At 37.5% G+C, this 26,520-nt stretch overlaps 2 protein-coding genes across 2 annotated transcripts in view; both read left to right on the top strand.

Moving 5' to 3' along the window:
• Positions 1-2,657, top strand: part of OTOGL (otogelin-like) — a 94,062-nt gene extending 91,405 nt beyond the window's left edge. Inside the window, exon 59 of the mRNA XM_014963313.1 lies at positions 852-2,657. Coding sequence (XP_014818799.1) covers positions 852-1,052 — 201 coding nt within the window. The 3' untranslated portion in view covers positions 1,053-2,657. The remainder of the gene's footprint in view (positions 1-851) is intronic.
• A 6,282-nt stretch (positions 2,658-8,939) lies between these two features.
• The window catches only part of LOC106901096 (phosphatidylinositol phosphatase PTPRQ-like), a 147,163-nt gene continuing 129,582 nt past the window's right edge, over positions 8,940-26,520 (top strand). The window contains exons 1-14 of the mRNA XM_014963448.1: positions 8,940-9,191; positions 12,186-12,323; positions 12,934-13,069; positions 14,171-14,425; positions 15,423-15,640; positions 17,861-18,047; positions 18,183-18,467; positions 19,713-19,997; positions 20,659-20,928; positions 22,129-22,389; positions 23,886-24,016; positions 24,196-24,325; positions 25,576-25,726; positions 26,228-26,334. Coding sequence (XP_014818934.1) covers positions 9,144-9,191; positions 12,186-12,323; positions 12,934-13,069; positions 14,171-14,425; positions 15,423-15,640; positions 17,861-18,047; positions 18,183-18,467; positions 19,713-19,997; positions 20,659-20,928; positions 22,129-22,389; positions 23,886-24,016; positions 24,196-24,325; positions 25,576-25,726; positions 26,228-26,334 — 2,602 coding nt within the window. The 5' untranslated portion in view covers positions 8,940-9,143. The remainder of the gene's footprint in view (positions 9,192-12,185; positions 12,324-12,933; positions 13,070-14,170; positions 14,426-15,422; positions 15,641-17,860; positions 18,048-18,182; positions 18,468-19,712; positions 19,998-20,658; positions 20,929-22,128; positions 22,390-23,885; positions 24,017-24,195; positions 24,326-25,575; positions 25,727-26,227; positions 26,335-26,520) is intronic.

Genomic DNA, 26,520 nt, shown 5'->3' with positions numbered 1-26,520 from the left:
CCGATTTCAGGAAAGCTGTAAAAGAAACCTTTTGGTCTAATTTGTTTGGCTATAGCCCATTTGTTCACACGCTGTTTGGAAGGGATCAAAGCATCTTTCATACGCCCCACTTGCATATGAAACAGATTTAAAAACTACCACAGAAAGCACTAGATCTAGTAGGGCCATTCTGGATTTCACAGTGTATCAACTCTGCCTAAAAAGTATCAATTTCTTTTCTGTCCCAGTATCAGGTGACGGCTCTTGACTTAATGCATTAGGGAGAAGAAGCTTAGCTCTGCGGAGTGCAGAGCATGAATAATCTTATAGCCAGTCTCTGCCCTTGCTGGTTTGTTACTGCCTCTGCTGTTTGGATATCCCTGTTACAGTGAGAACAGCTCATACTGGTGCGCCCTTAGTCACAGCAGTATGAATAAGAAAAGGAAAAGTATTTGCACTGGTATGCACTGGTATTCTCTTGAACCTTCAAGGAGAAGGATAGATTTTCCTTCGTGTCGCTTAGAAGAGTTTACCTTTTCAGCAGTGACCATGTAAAGAGCATGAATTTATCTATGCTGTTTTGAAGTTAATAATTTGTAAACTGGGAGTTCAACTTTGGGATCCACAGCACAATTTTTTGCCCCAGGTTAAGACAGAATACATGATTAAACAACCAAATAAAATTTTAATTTAAAAAAATATTTAAAATGTGTTTACGCTTAGAATTAATGCATTTTAGAAGAGGAAATAATTTTTAAGACCAAGGTCCTTTTCAAATGTGAAAATGGGTTTTAATCAGAAAGAGGTGTGAAATGTAATATCTTTATAAAATGATATGAGATCTCTAACTTGAGTTACTCTTTCACTCATAGATAAATGTGGCTTCTTGTGATGGAAAATGCCCATCTGCAACAATTTTCAATGTCAATATTGACAGCCATTTAAGATTCTGTAAGTGTTGTCGAGAGACTGGAACACGTAATGTGACTGTGCCACTCCGCTGCTCAGGAAACGGCACTGAAATCATGTACGTCATTCAAGAGCCTATAGACTGCTCCTGCCAGTGGAACTGAACAGGACTGTGGATGCGATTTTATCTGAAGAATTAACATGAGTTTCCTTTCACCAGACTCTCTTTTTTGACCTTGGATGGCTATACTACTCTGCAGGGGAAAAAAAATAAATTAAAATGTCCTCAATTATGTTTTATAATGTAACTTCTCACAAATTTAGAAAAGATTATGTTCTTCGTTGTTCTTCAAATTATAGGAAGAAAAATATAAAAGCTTTGAACAAGGTTTTTAGCCATCATTTATTTCTCCTCAGTGGCCTTCTGATGAGCTGTCGAATGCTGCTTAATGTCTGTGTTTCCAGTGTTTTAAAATTTTGGATTGTGACTATTATCAAAGTTCAGAATTTCTCAGTGAGTCTTTTCCTTTCACTTGGGAACTTCTGGTTGAGAACCATCACTGGTCCCATGTTTAAATGGGAAAGGAGCATACTAAGGTTTTGAGAATGACTGAATTAATTTATTAAAACAATGGTGGGTTCAACGGAAACATTTTTTATCTTGCTGAAAAGTCTGTCTTTTGTCCATTAGCCTGTTGTCAATGAAGGGACTCTGACTACACTGTAACTGACTGAAAAACACCACGACTGTGGTCTGTAAGTACCTGTTGTGTATCTCCAGGCCATATACCAGAATCATAATAATGTCTTTAAACTTTTGACATCTATTTAATTTTGATATATATTATAAATATGAAGCATGACTAGGCAAAGGCTGGAGAGTTCAAGCTTTTTTGCCTTTGTTGAACATACCTAAAAGCTGTTTCTGATATGAAGGATCCTATTTTATATCCATTTTTCAGTTTTCACAAATAAGAAATTAGCTGTCTACTAGCTGTAGAGTAAAATTCTATGTATATATATATTTATTAAAAAAACAGGATACTGTACATTTTAACTATTCATAATAGGTTTCTTCTTTTGTTTTCCATTTTGAAGATTTGTGTTCAGTATATTTTTACAAAATACATAAAACTAGGGTTTTTTCTTTTTTAAATATTGAGATTTGGACTATTGACTAAATTTAGGATTCATAGTTTTTCATTCCAGGAAATAAAATCATATATATTTTGAAGGACTTAGGTGAGCTATTCATGTCCAATCAGGCTGTGAATGTCCCGATTCAGCACCTTAGGCTGAATACACTCTCCCTTTTATTAAACATACTACATAATACTATCTTAAAAACTAGGAATACAACTTATGTTTGTTTTTAGAAGACTGCTTTATAAACTCACTGAATATATATGACAGATATTTCAAGTTATTCTATACTAGGGCCTAGAACCAAAATATTCTCTGCTATTGCTGTTGGAATTTGTGTACAGAAACTATTCATGCAGGCCAGAAATGGGAATTTAATCATAGTGGTAGCCATAACGTTTGTGTACTCATACAGCAAATTAAAAGAACAACTTTTAAAAGAAAAATACATCCTTAGAGCCTTTTGATTTATTAACATAGAGATAGGAATCGTCTATTTGCATCAAGAGAGCTTGGCCAAAAACTTCTTAATGAATTTAGCATTTGATAAATTACTGATGGAATCTCCTACAAGATAGCATTTTTCCACATAATGAACAAACACTTGATGTGTTTCAATGGAACAGCTGGGGTTTTTTAAGCAATATGCTTTTGTAAGATTTAGAACTGTATTTGTAATTAAAGAAAAATTAATAAATATTATTTTGCAGAATGCTAATAAATCATTGTTGATACATTTAATTTACCTGTGCCGCTATGGATGAATGATACTGCTGAATCTTAAATAAACCTGGAAATTAAAAGCAGTTATGCTTAAAATTACGTTCATGATAACTTGCAATAGGAAAATGGTGTTAAAAGGTCTTTTTCCCACCTACCCAGTTTGGTTTTTTAAGTGCAACAATCAGTAGGAACCATGTCAGGATCATACCTGAAGCCTTCTGAGGGGAGACCTTATTTCACTGAATTTTTTAGAGTTGGAAGGGACCATAGGGATCATCTAGTCCAACTCCCCTGTTAAAGCAGGACCACCCAGAGCTTGTCAGACCTTATCTCTCTCTACAACTACCTGAAAGGAGGCTGTAGACAGTTGGGGGGTCAGTCTCTTCTCCCAAGCAACAAGTGATAGGAGAAGAGGAAATGGCCTCAAGTTGCACCAGGGGAGGTTTAGATTGGATATTAGGAAACATTTCTACACCAAAAGGGTTATCAAGCATTGGAACAGGCTGCTCAGGGAAGTGGTGGAATCATCATCCCTGGAGGTATTTAAAAGACAGGTAGATGTGGTGCTGAGGGACATAGTTTAGTGATGGTTTTTGTCAGTGTTAGGTTGATGGTTGGACTTGATGATCTGAAAGGTCCTTTCCAACCTTTCCAATAATTCTATGATTCTGCAGCAAAATCACACATCTCCAGTGGAGCTGGACATGGTCTAAGACTGCTTTTCGTTTGACAACTAAACTTCAAATTTAGACTGCTTTGGCCCACTCAGAAAGTGAACATCTACTAACGCTTGTGAACCATTTTCTGGACAGCCGTTTACGCCCGTTACCTCCATCAGGGTGACACTGGCACCATGTGGTATGTTTTATATACTGTGAACGAGCCCTCGCAGGCCTTGCAATGGAGAGAAGCTGTGAAGGAGCCTGCAGTGTGGCAGGACTGTTCTGATCCAAATAATTTCTTGGTCTGTAATTTAAATGTAAGTGGAGATGGAGTTCATGATTCTGTCTTGATTCCTTCAGCTCTGCATTCCTGTCTCAATGCCCAGCCTCGAATCACGGGTAACCCTGTTTGTGCAGGCATCTTGTGAGCTGGTCTGGAAAGCTGACCCAACTCAAACCTCACCTAGTTAAATACCAAAAGTAATTAGTTTGTTTATTATTGACTAAAGGAGCTTTAGCACCCACAGAGTGCCCTCCTTCCTACCCTGCGCTGCAACTAAGACTTGAATAACTTCTACTCCCCTAAGGAAAGACCGGGAATGTGTCCTTATCTCAAACTCCCACGTTGCCACCAGAAAATGTGAGGAACTGGGGAGAAGCTGTGTGCCTGACCGAGGGCTTGCACTTGTCCCTCACTCCTACGTTTCTGCTGCTCTGTTCTCCCACTTGCGCTTGCAAAAGGAATTCCACAATAGACAGGCTTACCCATAAAACTACACAGATTTTTTTTAGGGACTAATCTAGATCTATCTCTATACTTAGAATCAGATTGTAACTGAATATGCCCCTATAAAATAGTAAGGCTTTAGCTATATTATTTATAATATTTGACTTTTATAATTCCATTGCCTTATTACCTTGACTTATAATTCCAGTGCCTTATTGCATTTGTTAAGACCAATTCTTGCCCCAATATGCAATTAGAATTTGAAGCACAGCTTTTAATGCTAGGTTTAAGCCACTTACTGTGTGTTTTCATTAATACAATCCAAGACGGAATATAGATATATAGACAGCTAATACTCTCATTTTTAGCTAGCCAAATATGTATATTAAGAACTGAAAGTAAAGCTTAATACGTTTGCAAGATCTATTACTTTTCCACATTGCAGGCAAACACCTTCCCAAATAACATGCATCTGTGTACTGGTGAAAAAGCTATTTGCACTGAGGTGTTTGTTACTAGTATTTTTTGGGAGCAGGATCAGGTCTGAAGCATGTTTTTTGAAAATTGTTACATGCCACATAATACACTGAAAGGTGAAGGTGTTTAAAAGAACACACTCCAGGGTGACAAATGTGCTGTTCACAGCGCTTAAACAGCCACAAAATGCTGCTTCAGATGTGGCTCCTGTCCCCTTTCGTGCTCCATTCCAGCTGACACAAATTCAATTGGTTTTTTTTGACCCCTTGTGCTGCCTATAAGCTCCGCTTACAGAGCATTGATTTTTAATTTTTTATTACGCATTAGTTCCATATATGTTCTTCTATCTCTCATTTTGTAAGAATTTAAAGGACACACTCAATTTCCGAATACAGAGGTTCACCTTTGTGTAACAGCTTCCTGCCAAATACAGGTGTAGGTCTTAGTCAGAAATACTGTGGCAGTAGAAAACATTGAACTTATTTTTTCAAGTTCTGAAATTAAATTCTTTTCCAGTGGTTACTTTGAGGTTATGCTGCTCGTGTAAACATGTACAGGTGTATCACCTAGGGAAAAATCCCATAGGTGTGTGTTCTAGTACAGGGTACAAAACATAAATGAGTTGTCACACATAAGTATAGCAATATAGTGACTGTGGAGGGGTAGCATGAAGGCCAGAACATCAGCAGAAAAAATTTACAGTTACAGTGGGATATTGGTGCTGTATTTCCTAGATTAGGTTGGGTTTCACACTCCCAACCACCCTGGGGAATGCATTTTCAAAAAACATTCATGATGTGAACGGAAAAGACCTTTTGAGGGATAGCCTTCAGCACTCCACGTTAATGGAAAAGAAAAAAGCCTTTTATTGAGGAAAGGTAATGGCTGAGAGGGTCTGTACATAACATGGTGTACTAAATTTTCACTAACCTTTTTTAAAACGCCAAGCAGAATGTGCAAGCTGCCTACAGAACAAGGGAACTTGAAAAATTATCTATGCATTATCATTAACAAGTCATCACAGTTTAGGGTGGAAGGGCATATTCAGAGCTGAAGAACAATGAACTCTCGCAACTGCAAATACTGTTCACTGACTAGTTCCTGGCAGCCGCACACTGACCATTTCAGAACCACCTTTTTTGCCTGTTTTGAAAAATAAGTCTACATATAGACCAATCAAAATCAGTGGTAAAAAATTCCCTAAGATCAGAGATTTGAGAATGTCACTCAAAGGAGATAGTCTAAAAAAATGTCTTCTACATATAGTTTCTATTTTTATGAGTAGTTTTTGTGTGAAGAATGGGGGAAGAGGTGCTTCTCTACTGATGCTGCATCCTGGAGAAAACAAATAGTTAACCATGTTAATACTTAATCACTAAAAATGCTGAATAAAAGGAAAGTGGTTATGTTTTGGGGAGTGTTCTTTTGATTAGGGTGGAATGTGCCTCGCGCACTTAATTTAGTGAGGTTAAAAAAGAGCGGGCTCCTGCTCTTGTCTTGAATATCACCCCATTAATAAAGCCTCCCTTAGCACTCGGTGATCACAAAATGCTCTGGACAAAAAAGGAATATGTTTGCTTTGTAAAACAGCTGAATAGGAGGGGCTAAGTCAGGGCACTTACAGCCAAAATAGCCTTCAGGTGATCCACCTGTGCCCATTCTTACCTGTGTGGGTTTCTCAGAGAGAGACTGACTCAGTGTTCTGAGATCAGGGGTTTCATTGCAGCAGCTTTTAATTTACTACTTCTCTCTGAGTATGGGTAACATAAAAGCTTCAATGGTAAGGTATTTTTTTTTTCTGGTGAGACTAAGCCTGCCTTGTTTACTAGATGTTCTAAGTATAGCTCTAATTAAAAACTGTATTCCTTATTTAATTATTCAATGTTAGTTGGATACAGGTTTAGGAAAAATAAGGAACAACCCATCAAAGTACAAGATACTATCTCAAGAAATAGAATGTTATGTGATCATAGCACCTAAAAAAATACGCAGTAAATATTATCAGTGTTGTTCATTTTCATGGTACATATATACAATGGCACTAATTTTTATTTATTTTATAACTACTTTGTCTGGAAATAATTTGTGAATTTTTTTTTATCAGCTTATTAACCTGATTTAATTTCAAAGAGCACAGTGGCAAACTAATTTTCTATTAAAATGGTTAATTTGGGGAAGGTTAGGGCACTGTGAATTATATTGAGGTAAGCTTACTTCTGAATTCACTGCTTCAAATCTGGCCCAAGGCAGATGTGTTTGTCTGAGCCGAGTTCCTGCTCAGTGGCCTTTGGGAAATAAATCAGTGGTCCCACCATTACACGTTCTTGACTATTCTTTGTTTATAGGTGCTTGCACTGGCAACTTTGTGTGGGACCTCTGTACGGAGGCCAACAGCTTGATAAGAATCAGAAATTCTGCCCCAAGGAGAAATTCTGCCTCGAGGAAGTAAACGAGGATCTTCACGGTGACTCCAGCAGCGAGATGATGTCAGTGTCTATTTCTCCTCTGGGGCTAATCTCTGTGTTTTACAGTAGGGGTGCTCCCTGGTGAGGAAACTGGTGTCACACTGGGGAGCAACTGTACGGGCTCTGAGACCAGCTGTATTTCTGAGACCTGATTTAACTCTTTTCATGTAAAATCTTGAATGCAAAACCACCTAAGAGTTTAGCTAGTAAAACGGACACAACAAAGTACTTCATGCTAGTTGCTTTGACTGTATTTGTGGCTGATGCCTCCCCCCCGAGATGCACTCCCTAACGCTGTCATGCCCAGCTGGAAAGCATCTTCTCAAAGTGAATCAAAGCCAGTACTCCTGGGAGCAACCTCCCTGTTTTCCACACAGTTACAAAGCCCCACAGACACGGCTATTACACGTAAAAATTGCTGGGGAAGGCCTGCGGGCGGTGGGTTGCGGTCGGACCGGCACAGCTGGGTAACGCAGCGGGGCAGCCCCTCACACGGCCCAGTGCCCGGTTCCCTTCTCCCCGGCAATTCCTCAGGAATATTGGGCTGTCACTCCTTTCAGCCATACACATCTATCTTAACATTCCTCCCATTTCTTTTTTTTTTTTAATTTTCACGAAGCCTTTGCGGCGCTGGCCTGGGCTGCCGGTGGCTGGCGGCGCGGCCTCACCGCCGGCGGCGGGCAGGGGCCAGGCCGCCCTGTGCCGCCGCTTCCCCTCACGCCGGCCCGGCCCGGCCCGGCCCGGCCCGGCCCGCAGCCGGCGGAGATACCCGCCGAAGAACCCGAGGGAGCGGAGCTGCTCCTCCTCCGGCAGCGGGAAACGAGCGGGATGCCCTCGGGTTTGAACGCCGCGGCGGCGTGAGGGCACCCCAGGACCAGCAGCCCGGCGGAACCCGCGGCTCCGCCCTCCCTCCGCCGCCGGGGAAGGCCAGGGCACAGGGAGGGCGCGGTGTGGGACCAGAGGAGGCGGGGAGGGGGAGAGGCGGGGCGGCGGCCGGGCAGGCGCTCCCCTCCCGGCCTCCTGCCTCTCCCCCAGAGCAGGGAAGTGTCCTCTCCCCTCAGGGCGGGGCCGCCGGGGGGGGTGAGCGGGGGCGGCCGCTCCGCCGCCGCCTGCCCGGCCCTGGGCTCCGCAAAGCCGAGCGCTGCCCACGGCGCTTCCCCGAGGGGAAATGAGGGTCCGTCCGTGGTCAGGGGGAAGGGGACTTTCAAACGGCTGCAGCGGCCGCCAGGGAGCGGGGAACCCCCTGGAGCAGGCGGCGTCCCGTCAGCACGCCCTTCGTGCCCGGGTCTCCGGGCGCTGTACAGCGTTCCCCCGGGAGGCGGGCCGTAGTTACTAACTGGAGGTTTAAGGAGACCTCTAATAAGTGGCGTGTGTGCCAGTCAGGAGATGTGTAGGCCCTGCTTCTATAGTGACAAGTAGGACTTTGTATTTTCCATAGGTAGTTTTAGATGTGCCCAAGCAGTTCCTGGTGCTACACTGGCGTCCACCAGCCTTGTGATGAGCAAATTTAACAGAAATGACCATGAAGTGTTCATATTTCTTCCTCACAGGCACCCTGGCGAGACGTTCCGATGGGTTCTGCAGGTGTGCGTAGTGCTGCCACAGAAAAAGCGTTTCAAGGTGTATTTTGAACGCTTAACAAAGGGGCAACTTGCGAGAAATGTGCATTGAGGAAAACAACAAGAGACGCCTGGGGAAAGTGTGAGGGGTTACACTGATCTCAGAGAATTTCCATCTAGTAGTCAGTAGCAGAACCTACAAAACCCTGACAGTTTTTACTCTGAATGACTAATGAACAACAGGCACATCCACGGCTCACCAAAGTTAAAGGGCAGCCTTCTGCTGATCTCAGGAAACTTTGTATGAGGCCTGGGAAGAGGCAGGGCCAGGGTGAAGACACAAATCTGGGGTGTGCCATTGGCTGCTGCTCTGTCTATGTGAACTATAAATCTCTGCGTTAGTTTCACTCTTCTTTTCTCCTAGAATTTTTAACACAATTTTGTATTGAAGCTGTGGTGACTCAAACACTGAGAGACACTGGGACTACAACATTTCTTTATGGATCAAGCAATTCTTCTCCTTATTTTATTAAAATGTTTATTTAAGGTAAGAAAAATATTCCTTTTTTTGAAGGTGGATAGATACTCTAATTGAATGTTAAAAATTGATGTTTCGTGATTTGGACTGCTTTTTTTTTGTCGTTCTAGCAGTCACAGGCAGCTCTCACTTATTGCTACTGAGTATTCCCAGCCTTCTGTTTAAATTGTTGGAATGTCCCTGGAGATCCTTAATCTGCTTTATTTATCTGCTGCTTCTGGTTTAATGTTGTTCCCCAGAAGACGAAAGAGATGCCAGCACCTTTAAGACCTAAACTAGCTTATATTGCTGTGTAAATTGTCATATCGTGGACACTGCAGGGGCGAGCACTGTGATGCTGGAAATTCAGGATTATTTTGGTACTCAGGAGTGTGGTACTCTGGCTGTGCCTTTAGGAAGCGTACTTCTGCAAGAGCTATTTCGCTTTCTGATTGGAAACTGCCATTTGTGGCGTAGCCCTTTATGTTTAATTTGAGTGTTATTAAAAGAACCACATACATAGGAATGACGTGTATCTTTCTGCTTAATTTTCTAGTACGCTTTGCAGTAGTCCATATTTCTCTATAGTTTTTGTGTATGTAGTCTTTTTTTACATATAGCTTAACATGCTTTTCAGCAAAGGAGATTTCAATGCTCTGTTAATCTTTGATAGAAATACCACTCCATTCCTTTAGAGAAGAGAGCCATGTGTTTGGGGTGGTGAAATGCTGCTGTGGTACCCAGCCTCCCAATATATTCCTCAAGAGTATCTGGAGAGTGTTCAGTTGTGCTGGCCAACGTTCAGCTTGAGAACAAGTAATTTTTGTGGAAGTCATAGTGCAGCAGGATGTGATCCACCTTAGTCAGGAAAGTTTCCTCACAGAGTAGTTGAGAGTCAGTTGCCTGTCTCTTAAGGATTGTGGTACGGGGTGAAATAAAGACTTCAGCAAGTCCAGCATCATGCCTACAGCAGTAGCAAAAAGCAGGTCCTTGGCGAGGACTGTAAGAACAGCATAATATGAGAATTACCTATACTGTGTTAGTTTCCCACCGTGTGCAGCTTAGGGACTTCTTGAGACAAATGTAGTTGCCGTGCATTTTGTGAGCTTCCATGTACTTCTCTTCTGTGAACTAGTCTGGCCTCTTCTGAAGCCTATCAAAACTTTTAGTACTCATTTTAAGCTATGTTGAATAAAATATTTGTGAAGGACTGCCTCTTTCTGTTTGCTTTGAACCTAGGGTGTACCAGCTATGTTTCATCCTTCACAGTTCTTGTGCTTGGAGAGAAAATGAAAAATCAATCTCTGCTGACTTCTCCTGGCTACTTAAGATTTTATAGACCTCTGTTGTATTTCCCCTTAAGTGCCTCTTTTTCACACTGAGAAGGCTACTTGAGTCACATGTTGTAAAGTAGTTGATAGCAGAAGTCAGTAAGTGTTTGTTGTGTAGGTCTCCTGGCTGGCATGTAGCTAGCCTGGAAATAGATTTGAACCTTAGCTCTTTGGGGTCAATTTAATTTTTTTCTTTTTATTGCTGCTGCCCCTGGGTGAGGGCCTGAAAAGCACCAGCAAGGTGCTGGAAACAAAAAGGGATATTCTAAATCCCTCTCATCAGATGGAAGTATTCTAAAATTTTAAAATTTCTGTATACACTTGCAAATTTAGTTCTTGGTTTTCGGTCTAGGAATATGTGTTTATGTAAAGTAAAATAACATACAATATTGCTGAAGATAGAAAATTATTAAAAATGGTTAAATTATTGGCAAATAGATTTTTTTTTTTTTATGGTTATCTTTGAGAACAGTTTTTCCTACCCTTTGGATTGTCTGGACTAGATTGTTTTCAGGGAACGCAAGCCAGGTATACGCCCATCAATTAAAAGCCTGCTGCTTTCCTGGAAAAGTGTTCCTTGAACACTTTTGTGTATGCCATCAATATTATTTTAGTTACGTTAGTTTGTCCTTAATTAAAGGAAGTTACCTTAAACCAAACTGAGTTCTAGAGTATGTTGTATTAAGAAATAGAAAAGAACCGACTTTTTTTGCTTTTTATGGGGTTTTTGTATGTGTGTGTGTTAGATTGCTTTACAGGACAACACAAAGTAATATAATAATAAAAATTGTAATTTTTATTTTAGTGTACTAGGGTTCCTATTTGAATTTTGTTTTGGTTTTTTGAACTACATTTTGAATTCATTGCTAAATGATGGCATTTATTTGTGATCCCAAATCATAAAGAAAAAAAAAAGAAACTTAAAAGACAGAACTGCAATCTTTTAATGAAAGTTATGTGATAGAAATTGGCATCGCATGCCCCAATTTCCCTGAATTTCAGAGGTGTGATTCAGATTTATATTCTGTTGGACAAAAGCAACCCATGAGTTTCTGGTTCCAAATGAATTTGAACAGAAAAGGAACCTGCTTCTCTAAAGAGCTAAACTGACGTCCTTCAAAGGCAGGTGCAGCTATAAAAAAGTGTCAAAAATACAAAAGACTTGTGCCTCGAATGAGTTGACCTCACTCAGAAGTTGAAATGCTGAACGAAGTTTGTACTGCCATGTCTAAATTGGATTGGTAGGGAAGTGTTTAATAAATTACTTCTTTTCCTCTTGAAGGTTGTTGGTTCTCATTCTGAGGTATTTGGAAGTTGTGAAAGTGATGCCATGTGAGAATAGGACTGAGACCTCCAACTGTGATTGCAATATGTACATTGCAAGTGAAATCTCTGACCTCATTTCTAAAATGATGACAGATTTCTCTTTTCTTACTAAGGCATATTTGGGTCAAGTGACATGGTTTGGTCACCTCTGGAGAGAGAAAGAAAAATAGAACCTGTACCTGTGGAACTTGTAAAAAATTATGAAGCCTCTGTATGTCACACAGTAGGGCTAGTGATGCTGGTCCATATGAAAACTGTTGCTAGCTGACAGGTTCTAGGTAAAAGTGGTTAAAATAGAATTTATTTAGTTATAAGTACATTTTCTGCATTTTCTCCTAAGTTGCATTCATATACGTTTCTGTTGCAGGGTTCAGAGAGTCTAGACTGTGACCAAGTGAAGAAGCCCACTAGAGCAGTCTCGATGGAGTGGACTGAATTGCTCAAAGGAGAAGATCCGGACTATTACACTGTTACATACCAGCACACAGATGCTCTCAGTCAAAAAGTAAATTTCGTAAATCTAAGCCATAAGTAATTCCAAGTATGTTTAAGATGTAGGTGCCAATAGTTAATAGCATTGTGTGTTTGTTAATTTAAAAAAATAAATAATGTAAAATAGCAAATAAACAGAAAGTTTTAAAAAATTGTACTGAATTCTGTAATTCATGTCATTTCTGTGCACTCTTACAGAGTCCTGTTGAATTCAGTGGGACTTAAGTAAGGACCCTTGAGTATCCCGGTTGAGTAAGGATAGATAGGCATATGTTCAAAGATAAGAATATGCAAGTTCTACAAGATACTGTGGTTGGAACTCTGCCTTCTCCAGGAGAGGCACAGACACTACCCCTAGATCTCTGTGGGAAGGCATTCTTATTTTGAGCACAGGTTGTTCTGGAACTTAAAAGAAAATATGGGGATTTTAATATGAAGGTGTTTGTTAATAGCGTGATTTCTAAAAGGTTTTGTTTTAAATGCATTGGGTATTTTGCAGCTTAACTGCAGCCTTAAGTTTGACGTGCTGCAGTATAATCTACCCTTTAAAAACCTTCCTAAGATAAATTATTAATGGTATTTTTATTACTGTCACTATACCCAGAAATTCTTTTAACTTGCAGAATGTAAGAAACATTTCTAAAGTTGAACAGAAACCCGTCAGTACTACAATTCTGCTTGAGGAAAATAAGAAGTACGATATTACAATAGAATCCCTAAAAAATGGCCGAGTCTTAAGTGTAAAATCATTTCAGACACGTAAGTAGAGTACCACAAAAATGTTTTGGTATCGTTATAGTTAGTCTAATACTGAAGACTAAAGAAGTAGGTGTTGAAATCCTGAGCTTAGTCGTGTATTTAGAAACTTTGCATCTATGTATGTTTTCAGCCATGAAGAGTAGAAGGAACAGATTTATATAACTCCTTTGGTTAGTGTAACAGTTCTGCTGCATGGGACTGGTATAGAAGCTTGGAAGATTTTTAAGTGTTACAGTCTTTGCTATACTATAGTAGTTCTAGGAGAAGAGATTTATAAAAGAGGACCATGGAGAAAGTTACTTAAAGCCTTCCAATTTCCTATCAATGTAGGGTTGTGATTGTTTGTCTTATATAAATTAAATATATTGGTTAAATACTAAATATTGCTGTTTGTGCTTTATGACAGTCCCTCTTTAAAAAGTGTTAATGAGTAGCTTCAGATCTTAGTATTGTGACTATATGGGGCAGACTTTTAGTATAAGAATTTGTGAGTCTAGCCACTGAACTTATAAAAACATCATTTATAGCTGTAAATCTGTTGAGGACCACAAGAATGAAAGGGCTTTCTAATCTTAATTTTGTTCATTGCTTTAAATAGCTTATAGCATTACCTTTGTACACTTTACAAGCTCATACTAGCTTTGGAATACAGTCTAGGATCCGAATATAAAAAACATGATTGGGAAGAACACATAGTAAGTTGAAAACATTCCAGCAGCCATTGACTCTGCTGAAAGCACGTTCAGCAAGCTACAGGAAACAGTTTGTGGTCATGCTACTGGTGTTCCACTGCACTTGACATTTTAACTGGTATTCTAGCAAAGTATGTATTTCTACAGTTAAACACTCATTAAACTGTGCACTTTTATTTCTGGTTGCTTCAGACATAAGTTTACATACTCTGACAATAAAGAAGAGCAGGAGTTTCCTAATTGCTCAGTAAGACATCTTCTGTTACCTGTTCATATCCAGTTCTTTCCCTGCTGTGGGTATCCCTCATCAGTTCTTAAAAGACAAAGATAATAATATTGATGCAATAAAACTTTGAGCTAATTTTTCCCTCATGGTAAAGACAGTATTTCTTTTTTCTTGGTCTACTAGGTGGAATTTCAGAAAATGACATCAAAACATTTGTGACAGCTACTACAGTGTCTTTTAATTGGAGTACAATGGCCAAAGAGTTTTCAGTTGCAGTTCCCCTGAATGATACTTCTCAGATTATAAAAAACCCCAGTGGATTCTTCGTATGGAATAATTTGACACCTGCCACCTTATATACATTTATGTTTAGATTTGAACAACTACATCTGGAATTTGTAAATGTGTCTCAGTCACTGCATGTTCAAGCCGAAACAGGTATATATATAGTAGAGTTTGTTGTAGTCACAGTGAATGCAAGGAAGCCCCGTGTATTTTCTAGAAGAGTTAAGAGTAAATTGTAAAAACCCTGTATTCCATTTTACAATTTTTATTAGATGTGGATTATTTAATTTCCAGAAAGCTGAAAGGCGTTGAATGTTAATGACATAGAAACATCATTTCTAATTAGTAATTCTTAGTAATTTTTAGGAGAAAGAATTCAAATTTATATATGCAAATATTTTAAGCTACCTATGTTTTTTTGCAGTCTAAAAGAGAGTCAAGTGAATATTGAGGTCTAGCATTGTAATTATTTGAGTGTATGGATTAAATTTGCTATATAGTTTCAGTGAAAAGTCAGGGAAAATCCTGAATTTGACAGGTATTTGGAACACTTTTTGCCAGCGTTCAAAGTGATGGTTTTTGTACCACTGAGGGGCTAACCTAACTGCGCTGTTTTGTTAGAAGTGCTTTGATGACACTGGATTCTGAGGATGTTATGGCTTGATGTGTAACTTCATTCCTTTAAAGGTGCTACTCTGATAATGCAAATTAAAATCTTTAAAATTAGGAACACAAAAGATGGGATGATACAGGCTCAAATTCAACAAAATATTTATTTTCCTAAACTCAAAACTATTAAAAACAAATTATTTGTTAACTTCCATTTTAAAATTTAAAAATGAGCCATCAGAAACTAAGTTTAAAGAACAAATTTTTTCCTAGTGTAGGATAAAAATTAATGGATCTCTTTCTTTTGCCTCTGTGGGTTGTAGTTGATACTTTTCTAATTCAGTCAATCAGATTTTTTAAGACCCCCAGGATTTTGAAGGAGAGCTGGTTAATTATAACTGAATTTGTGGGTGTTTGCTATCATGAATTAATTTAATGCTTTCTTCATCAAAATGTCTGTGTAGTTACAAAAAAATTTAAACTGTACCTGTGCTGTTAATGGCACAGAATATCTTTAAAATCCTGTCCATGTTCACCACAGGCACCTGTTCCCAAGGGTGGGTGGCATTCCAAAGCAGCTGCTATCGAATGGGCAAGGGGAGCAAGCCCTGGAAGGTGGCACAACAAATCTGTGAAACGTCTTCGCCAGATGCACACCTTCTTGACGTAGGGAGTGAAGAAGAACGTGGTTTTATTTTGTCTTATCTCCAGCCAATTAGTCAAATAATCATGTTATGGACGGGTCTTAATGATTTAAAGGTCAGTGTGTTTTATCTTCTTTGCTATGACATGTATAGAAGCAGGAGAAATTTAAAATATAGAGCCCAATTTTTTGGAATAAAAGACTATGTAGTTGGTTTTTTGTGGTGTTAGTAGTTAGAAGAGGAATCATTATTTCTTCCTATTTAGAAATACTGAAAATACTTAGAAGGCCATAGTTGAGAAAAAAAAAAGACATAGTTTATATATAACCTGTTTAATTTTCTTTTTTTTTCATGAGGGATTTGCAGGGATATTGTTTTGCCTGTAGGTGGTGCTTCATTACCAGGTTATAAATCTTATTTTATACATATGTTACTTACTATGGATATCAAGGTCTGGGGTTGGCTTTCTCAGTTTTGATTCGGGTCTGATGTGTTGAGTGTTGAGCCTGGCAAGGTCTGTCCAGTGTGGATGGATGCTGGGTAGCCAGTGGAAGAAGGGATTGGAGCAAGGTATTTCTTCTAAAAAGTTTCCTGTTGCTCTTATTTGGGATATGAAGGTTGTTAACACCAGCTCTCCTGTTATTAAATACATCACTGTGGTGTGATCTGTGATTTAGGAGCAGCTACAGAGATACGTAAAAGTATTGGGAAGGCTCTCAGAAAGATGGAGGTACTCTGTCAGAATTGGGGGGGGACCCAGCCTTCCAGTGACTAGGCTTAGGGAAAACTTCTTTTGTGCTGAGTATCAGAAGGTTGGGAGGAAGCTGCTGTTTTTCAGTTTGGAAAATCTACACTCTGAAATTTAATTTTAATGCTGGTTTTGTCAAATTAATTTTGAAAGAAATGCTGTGAAAAACAGTAGAAACAAAGTAGACTTTATACATAAGGGCAGGAGGTAAGTCATGTTATAGACAGAAAACTTCTTTTTGCAGACTGTTTGACTTGTTTATGTAGCCTCATTAATTTATCAGAGTGGGATGACAAGCAAACTGAGGAAACACAAACCTTTGTAGGTTTCTGGTTAGGGGAACGCTCTAACCTTCCTGGTTAGTTAAGTACCAATAACAAATGCATTTTACATGTAATATTGTTTTAGGCATGAGATTTTAGAGTTATATAATTTTTAAACCATAATGATATTAATCTTAAACAACTTGGTATTTTAGAAATAAGGTAGTATTTGTAAGAGGCTGCCACAAGTAGATGTCCCATGAAAGCATAATATTTTTGCAGATTGGAAAGAGTGCTAGAAAGGTGGCTTTTTCTTTTTAAATTCTGATTACACAGAAAAGAGTTAATTGCTAGTTTGGAATTTGTCTGTTAGTTAACTCTTTAATCATCACATGCATTTTTATGTTTGTGGGAGTCTAGTCAGTTAAACGAACTAGATGAGTACCTTGTTTGAAAAATAGCAAGGGGTAGTAATAAAATGCTTGCTTTTCAAGCACTTTTCCTAAATACTGGTATTTAATTAGCATGAACATCTTACAGTCCTTCTAAGTGTCTTTGTTGTCATGTGCTCTGATCTTATGAGAACTCCAAATTGTATTTACATCAAATTGTACTTACATGCAGGAGTTCAAAGATTATGGAACATACACAAGGAATTGCAGGACTTGTTTAAAATCTGAGATAAAAAGTGCAGGTTCAGTTATTTTTGCTCTCTCTTTCATATTTGAACCACTGGGGAGTTAAATTTCTGTTTTCAAGTTTTTTTTTCTCCCAGTACCCATGGGACTTCATAGAATCATAGAATGGTTTGGGTTGGAAAAACCTTAAAGATCATCTAGTTCCAACCCCCCTGCTTGAAATATTCTTTGAGATTAAATGAAACTTGAGACTATAAACCTACTCAGAAGATTTCAGCAGCCTTAGGAAAACTGCCAAGCACTATGACACTGATAAAAATTAGTGACATTGTGAGCAGGATTAGTTCTGTAGCATTTGTATTCTCACAGTTTCCCCTTCTTTAACCCTATTTTGATCCATATCTGCTATCTGATATTGTTTGTGATGATCAAACACTCTGCATTAGCCTTATGTAGCTTTTCTTATATTATATTATTACCTTGTAATCTATTGTAATAGAAGGGATAGAATTTTACACTGAAAGATCTGCTTCATTCAAAACTTTCCTATATAATTAATTTGTATAAATGAAGTAAGTATATTTTTGATGCTTAGGAAATATGCTTGCAATGACAAAAGCCTTAATAATTCATCAATATAATTTAAAAATAAGTGGAGTTTTTATTTAATATTTTTTTTAATGTAGGAAGAAGGTCAGCTCTTGTGGACAGATGGATCTCCTTATCTTCTAAAGGCTGGTGTCTCAACTTTGTCAATGATACCAGAAAATGAAACTGATTGCTATGCCCTTCAGAGAGATCCCACTGGTCCAGACTATTCCTTCACGGGATTTTTCTGCTTTATACAGCTACCATATATTTGTGAATATGAATGTAACTATATTTCTTCCAATCTTTTGCATTTATTTTTAAAAGCCTTCTCCTGATTATGTTTCTCTTTGAAGATAAACATGCAAAAAGTTTTTCATGATTTTCAACGATTTTTTCTTTTTTGATGTTGTTTTTCAGTACCTCTCGTACCACAAAACTTCACATTTAGTGTGCAAGATGTCAAGACAACTGAAGCTGTATTCATGTGGAGTAATGTGGACATATGGCTTAAGTCAGGCTTTGCACTTATAATTAAATACTATTTTGATCAGTGGAAACCATACATTCTGAGCTTGCCTGTGAATACAACCCAAACAAAAATTGTGCAGTTGTCTCCTGGCCTTTGCTATAGTTTTTTATTAGCAGCAAGGAACCCAGAAGGGGCACAAACTACCTTAAGTCCCATTCAGAAGGTAGAAACAAGTAAGTTATGAAAATAAATAGCAGTAATAACCAGATAATCGTACATTTTCTATATTTTTCCTTTAATTATACTATTGCTTTTGTTGATATTTTGTCTGAAAATATAAATAATTCTGAATGTGAATTCTGAATCTGGGACTGACCAGTTGGTATAGTGGATTGAGATTGATGAAAAACTGCCAGTTGGTAGAGATGAAAAATACCTTTGCATCTAAAGGACATGTCCTCAAGGAAAAAAATATTTCATGGACACGATTTTAGGGTCAGATTTTCTTCAGGTTCCTGTTTCTGTGGTACTGAGAAAATGTTCAAATTTGTAAAAGTCAAAGAATATGTGCTGCCCTAAAATTTTTACCAATTCTGACAAGCCAGTCCAAATATGAGACAGAGGTCCATTTTCTTAAAGTTGGAATAAAATACAGATTTTTCTTTAGCGGGGAGAACTGTTCCTTTTCTCCAGCAAGTATATATTGTACAGTTCACTACTTCTTCTCCTGGGCTGTTTTAGTGCACTTGGAACTCCTCCCCTGTCCTATCAGCTTCTAGAAAGCCTAATATTGTAGAAGCCCATCAGCTTCTCTGCTGCCTAATATGGTAATTTGATATCTGTATATAAGACCTTATAATGCAGGTTACCTCTATAAGAGAGGAAAGATATTCCTCCATTCTCCTAAGAGAAGCAAATACGTATTTTACCTCAGAAATCAGCTTTTCAGCTGCAACATCGTTATGTACAGAAACATGGTTGTCCAGGCAAGGAAAAATAGGATGATTTACTAATTATTGTACTGGTGATTGAGTTGTTGGAAAAGGTGTGGGAGACATAATGAAGAACTGTTTTAAAAAGATTGATAAAAATTGAACACTTGCACTTTCTGAAATTCAGTAGATTTTGACACTTAAGTATTATCAGGTGTTAACCTACATGGCTAATTCATACCATTTAGATGATGTTTCTGATCTCACTGAAGTGTAAGAGAGACGGCCTAAGTGAGGAGACTGAGTTCTACATAAAGAGCTGGGTGATTCAGAAAACCTCAATTGGATAGTGAGAATATTCCCCTGCCTATCAATATTAGATATATGGTCAAAATTGCTTTCTTTGCTTTGCTCTATTGCTATTTAGCATTTATGTGGCTAAGTGTGTACTGTTAGCTTTGGAGGCTGTATTTGAAACAAAGGTTAGTTATTGGTAAAAGATACCAGAGACTATTACTCTTTTCTATTCCTAATCTTATTCAATAGGACCATTGCACTCCCAGAAGTTAGAGGCTACATATGTTTCATCTGCAGAAATAAATTTGCAGTGGGAGCCTCCACAGCTTTCATCTGGTGCTTCTTTTCGTTACTACCTCATCAACATTTTGGACACTGAAACCAACATTTGGGAACAGTTACCAGTTGAAAAAAGCAAGGCTTCCATAGCAATAGGAAACTTAAAGCCTTATCATCAGTATCTGGTATATTTACAGAATGTAGCAGAAAAGGGAACTCTAAGCTGCCACGAGAAGCCTATATTAATCACAACAGGTGATGTATCCATTTTCTGGAGGTTTTATTTTACTAGAAAGAGATTACATTGAAAATCAAAGGCACAAAAGTATTTTTAAGGCCATGTACAGATTGTGGTTTGTTGGGATGTATTGGGGAAAGTCAGGGGAATTCTTTTCTATATTCTCTGTTTACTGATTATAACCTTCACAACCTTCTAAAAAAGTGAACGTACCTATCCCCATATTTATTCACTTACTTACAGCACATGAGTATGTGCTAAAGAAGCAACATTCTATTTGATAAATAATTATGATTTGTATATTTGATTTCAGCAAAGAAGAAACTTTATCTTGATATCTCAAATTATGTAGGTGAAGGACAGATTAATTCATTTTCCTAATCATCCATACCATGACTCAGATTGTGTCATCTTTGTTACTCTGTATATATCCAATGGAATGGAATATGCTTGTAAAATAAGTCCCTGTTTGTTATGAGAAAACAGAAAGCAGATTCTGCCTGTAACAGGTGGTTGTCTACAAACTATTTTAAGAAATAACTAAATGAATTAGTAGTTTTAAAATAATGAAACTTTTAGAAGAAAAAAATAAACCAAAAGGCATCATTGGTAACTGATTGTAAATTGGTACTAAGTTTGATCTATGGTTTTATACTGACATCTTTTTCTTTGATCAAGCTGTGAGTCCACCTACAGCTGTTTACATTCGCCCAGAGGATGTACAAGAAGAGAGTGTGATCCTTCACTGGAAGCTGCCACAAGAGAGTCAGGAATCCTACATTCAAGTGAAACCTAATGCAGATATAGGTGACACTATGAAGTTTATAGTAAACAATATAGAAGAATTTAAGATTGATCTCCTGATTCCTGGAATGGCTTATGAAATAGCTGTGGCAAGTGTGAATAATGGAAATATGAGCGAACTGAAGACCATTCAATGCACATTAAGTAAGATATCTTTTACCAGTGGAAACTTTAGACCATAATACACACAACATCAGTCTTGTTATCATTACTATCTAACAGATTTGGTAGATAAGTCGATTTGCTTAATAGCCAAGGATGACAACTATAATGTGAGATGTGCCGATCCAACGCCAGCTGTTAACAGTCAAGCAGGTCTGGTAACTTCCAAGGAGGTACAGCTTTGGGAAGCACGTTGGTAGCACTGAATGTTGTTTAACTGTCATGAGGACCATAGCAGGGAATACTGTTCCTACTGACAGAAGAAATCTAGTGGATTGTTGATTTGCAGTGAAATAACAAAATATTAGAATGGTTGAACAAATGTTCATTTTTGGAGATGCATTATGTGTTCTGTGAACCATGAGAGACAAATTAGCCTGCTATTGGTGAGAGAGTGCTGGGAGAAGATTCTCAAAGGTAGAAGTAGTAGTAGCTGAAAGGTAGAAGCTTTACGTTGTTTATCAAAGGGTCTTTCCTGTTGGTCGTATTTTACCAAGATAGTGAAATGCTTTTGGCACAGTATACATTTTTTGCATATGTGAAAGGAATGGGCAGGATCCACTTACACATGTGGTATATAGAGGCTGCAGCTGTCAGGTTATAGATATATGGAATGCTGTGTTGTCATTTTTTCTAAGTGATTTCAGTATTTTGGAGGTTAGCAGGCTTAGTCTTTCCAGAATTTTTTATACAGAATTAGATTTAATACCTCATTCAAGACATAGATGACAGAAAATTCTAGATGAGATTTTTCACAGCTGTCAGAGCCAGCTGTAAGGGAAGAAACCGAAACAGGTCAATATTGCATCCTTCAGATGCATCTCATTCTCCCTGCTCATCTCCCTGTCCATATGTACCTTTCTCTATACTTTTTCAGCTATCCTGGCTTACCTTCTTGGTGCAGTTGTGGTTGAAAAAGTAATCCACTGATACTTTTGGAAGGCTAACTTGCTTTCATTCCTAAATCATTTGTCAAATACTTTTAGGGTTCCAGTACTAAACACCTAAAAAGATCAGTTTTTTTATTATTTCCAAGCAACGACTTGTTTTAATATGGTAGCTATTGGTTTGCACTGGGCAAGCATATTTCTCAGCACAGTTACTTCAGATTTATTGTGTGGTTCTCACTGAATTTATTTTCAACTGATTTAACATGTGGATTTTTTTTTTTTTTTCTTTTAGGACCCAAGCCTGTTCAAATTGTCGTTCCTTATGTGCTATATAGCAATGCTGTGATATTATTTGTTCGCGTGCCTGATGTTGGAGTATTTGATGGCGTATATGTTGCAAGTAAAGGAGGACCTAATGCAACATTCATTTTAAAAAGCGATGGTAAAATAGCAATTGAGAACCTTACTGCAGGAACAGAATATGATTTCTATGTCTCCACAAAAAGTGGAAAAATGTTGAGCTCCTCTTACCATGTATCTGGTGTAAAAACATGTGAGTATTTTAAGTTTATTCCTATAAAATTGCAACATAATGAATTTCAATTTGTAAACTCTTTAAACTTTTTTTTTCTTAGTGCAGTAAACACAGCCTATTTAAAAATCATCTTGACAAGCTGTGTAAGAATTAATAGTTATACTAACACTAGCTGATTTTTAAACAAGGCCATAAGTATTCCTTATGATTTCTAAACTTTCGAAACTGTGGGGTTTTTTTATATCAAGTCTATAAATATGTCTTGCAAGTATTTCAGGAATTTAGGATGTATTAAATTGTTGTCCTTGTAGGAAACAAAACACATTTTTACCATTTATTTTAGTTAAGAAGATTAGTATCAATAGAATTATTTCTGTGTCTTGAAATTAATAAGGTTCTTCTTCCTCCTGGTGCATCCTTAAGCAAATAATAAAAGCACCAAGGTTCCCATTTTTCAAGATAATAAATTCAATAACAAAGACATTTAAAAAAGTATTATGGGACAGGGAGTCCTTCTAGCAAGGCCTTTAAAAAAAGAATCTTAGTAAGAACTTAAAAAGTGTTTAAAAGTTGCTGCTGAAATTCTATGTTTTGACTTTCCTATTTTTTGTGATAATTATGCTTCCAGAAGTTTTTGTTTTCCTTTGAAATTCTTTTCTACTTTATTTCTCTCAGAGTAGAAAAGTTATAAAGGGAAAAATAAGAAAGGATGAAAAGAAGCAAAGAAGAAAGCAGAGAATGAGGGCAAGACAGAAAAAATTGTCCCCAAATAGTGAAAATCTTGAAAGCTGATTTTTCTTTAATATATTTTTAATAAAATTTAGAGGTTGATCAGTCTTAGGAAAGCATTTCCTAAATTTAGCATGAAACTGCCTTAGAAAGCTTAGTTTTGTTCTGTCTCTCCTGGGTCCTCAAAAGCTTGGAAGGAGAAAACCCCTGATCCCTCATGTGTACAGTTTTCCTTAGAAAAAGGGTAAATTTTGGTACATTCTAGCCAGAAACAGCTGTAGTAGGATGAAAGATATGCAGAGAAGAATGGAATGTCCTCAGTGATCTGAATTGTGACATACAAGGCTGTACTTATTAGGGACAAAATGTCTTGCCTGGTCTACCCTGTTTTTCTGAGCTTTTTGACAAAAATTAGGTTCATTTTGAGCACTATGGTGACGGTATTGGAGGGATTTCACTTTATTCAGGAGCATTTTAATTCCTAAGAGTGCCAGCTCTAGCCTCAGGAAGAGCCTCAGGAAGAATTGTGTGTTCAGCCCCATGTGAGTTTAAGATAAGCAAGCAAGTTATTTTCTTTGATTAGAGGCAATCTTATCTATGTGTTCTTTCTCCATTTTCCTATTTTGGAGTATCCGTGCGTTTGCATTCCTGAGATGAGATTTTCCCCTCTATTTGTTTCAAACTGCTACTGATTGTCTTCACTTTGTCTCCACAGGAGGTCTGCAAAGTGTTGGATTGAACAAGGTCTTGGATTGAACAGTACTGTGTTTTATGTTCTCCTGTAGGTCTGGCAGCTCCACTCAATGTACGAGAAAGTAACGTCACAGACACTTCAATTCAGATTGCTTGGGACCGTGCTGATGGAGATTTTCATCAATATGAGGTCACATGTATAAATTGTGCAAGCGCTTTCAGGGTATGTTTTTTAAAAGACCACTTGTGTATAGGCAATGTAGTTACTTTTAAAAGTCTTCATTAAGTAATCAGAGGTTAAATTAAACGCTAAGTCTCCTATTAGAATAAATGGAGGTACCATTTACATAATGTAAGTAAATTTTGCAGGCAGTTCTGTGAAAGCTGTATTTGGTTTTCTAGGTCCAGAAAGTCAAGCAAGAGACAGCAACATTTTCCAACCTTACTCCTGGTAAGCTCTACAACTTTACAATTCGAACGGAAAAGGAAGGTTTCAGAGACAGCATTTTTGTGACAAAGGAAGTAGAGACAGGTGAGACCACAATGTTGTCAAATGCAGCATTTATTTTACTCCATCTGTATGTCTTGCTTTCTTCTACTGTTTCTTGAATTCTGTTTTTGTCTCAAACAGAGAAAAGTAATTGAGTCATCTTCATAATTTCCCCCTTATTCTCTTTCATTGTTATTTTCCTTATTCTTTGACTGCTTGTGTTCTTTAAAAGTATGAATTTGAGTATGGTTACAGTGTATGATGAACTACCAATGTTAAATTCATAATGATTCAAGCAGGTGTACCCCTCTGTAACTGATACTTGCACAATGTCTGGCTACCAACATTACAGAAAAAAAAAATATTTTTCTTAGGCTTCTGTTTAATGTTTAATTTCTTCACTTCAGCAAGTGTGAACACACTTAGGTGGTCAGACCTAAATTAGTTTTATGTTTTCTCTCTCTGGTCTCTTGTTACATCAGGACTAAATTTGGGGGTTTCTATGTGCAGTTTACTTTGGGTTAGTAAACCCATTTTATTCTCAACAACATACTTCTGTTCTGTTCTAGTTCTTCTCCTACCTGCTAGTACCTTCCTTCCATTATACATTTGAAAACCATTCTATCCTTGTTATTCTTTTCCTTTCTAAATTAACATCCCTTAAAGTCAGATATTTCTTCTTTTTCTCACACCAGCAAGTATGTTCATTTTGAATGGTTCTCTCATTTTTGGAATTATGTTTCTCCTCTCTGTCCATTTCAGGCTTTCACTCATAACACAATTATGTTGCTTCTTTTTGATGGCATTGTGGATAAGTCTGTTCAGGTACCATCAATGGCTCAGGGAATCACTGGGCTGCAAATTGCATTCTGGGACATTACTGAAGGAGATAATCACTCTGTGCATGTCTTGTGTTTCTGTAGACATGCACTTTTGGCCACAAGATACTGTGCTAGTGGGGACTTTGGTCTCAGTCCAGTATCTTACCTCTTATATTGACATTTCTTTTCTTGAGCAATTGTCCGTTCTTGAGGAACTCCACATCAGTGGTGTCAGAAGTGCACTAAGTAGCATTACAGAGCAGGAAGCGTTTTGGCTGTGGATCTTGTGGATAATGGAAGTCCTTGTACACGTTACTGCAGTGGTATTAGTTTGTGTGTCCTTGAGATAAGCAAGGACATGACATAATTTTTTTGGCATTTTCATTGCATTCTGATGACATGAGTCCTGTCATAAAGCAATGTATTTAAAATGTATTTTTTAAAGTAATGCATTTCTTTATTGTCACACAGTACCAAGCGCAGTTAAATATTTGAACTATAGCAGAGACTCTGAATCAATAACTGTTACCTGGTCACCAGCCCAAAATACGTTTGATGGATATGTTATTTCAATAAACAGTAAGACCTTCAATGAGGATAAAATGTTACCATCAGATGTGAGGTATGAGGATTACATTTAAAAAATAACTGACATGAACTTAAAATAGATGTTTCACTGTATATTTAAAATAAGAATCCTGCAGTGTTACTTATATGTGATATGTATTTGGTGTTTTAGTTGTTATGCATTGCTATACTTATGTGAAAAAAAGATTATTTTAAGAATTACATTTTTTAACAAATTGCAAATTTTATATCATGTGTTTGTGCAAAGAAGAGCAAACAAAATACTGCACTGGAGTGAGCACAAGTAAAACCTGTTTCATTCTGGATGTTTAATTTAATCTTTTAAGACTTTCTACTTGAACTTGCTGTGAACCATAGTGTGATCCATCATATTTAAGAGTTTTTAACTAAAAGAGTTTTTAACTGACAACATATACACATGTATACACACATTACATGTAAATACTACCCATAATACTTTAAAGAATCAACATATGAAGATCACATGCCTTTGTAAAATCCTAAAGAATACAATCTCTTTTTTAAATCTTTGTAGAATGTACAAATTTGAGAGTCTTCTGCCAGGCACTGATTTCTTAATCAGTATTGTGACAACCAATGGATTAAAAAGGAGTCACCCCACTATCCTGAAGATTAGCACCTGTAAGTTCACAATTTATTAATAACTTTTCATGATTATGTCTTTCTTTTCAATCTAAACATCCTTAAAAGTTACTTAGTAAATAAAGGCTATTGAAACACAAACAAGTTTTCTCTGTACTTAATGGGATTCTTCCAGTAACAGAATAAGCAGTAATATTATGATGATACAACTTTTCCATAAAAATT

Source organism: Calidris pugnax, unplaced genomic scaffold (genome assembly GCF_001431845.1).
Source record: "Calidris pugnax isolate Ruff unplaced genomic scaffold, ASM143184v1 scaffold44, whole genome shotgun sequence".
Taxonomy (NCBI): domain Eukaryota; kingdom Metazoa; phylum Chordata; class Aves; order Charadriiformes; family Scolopacidae; genus Calidris; species Calidris pugnax.
This window is presented reverse-complemented; position numbering and strand designations above follow the sequence as displayed.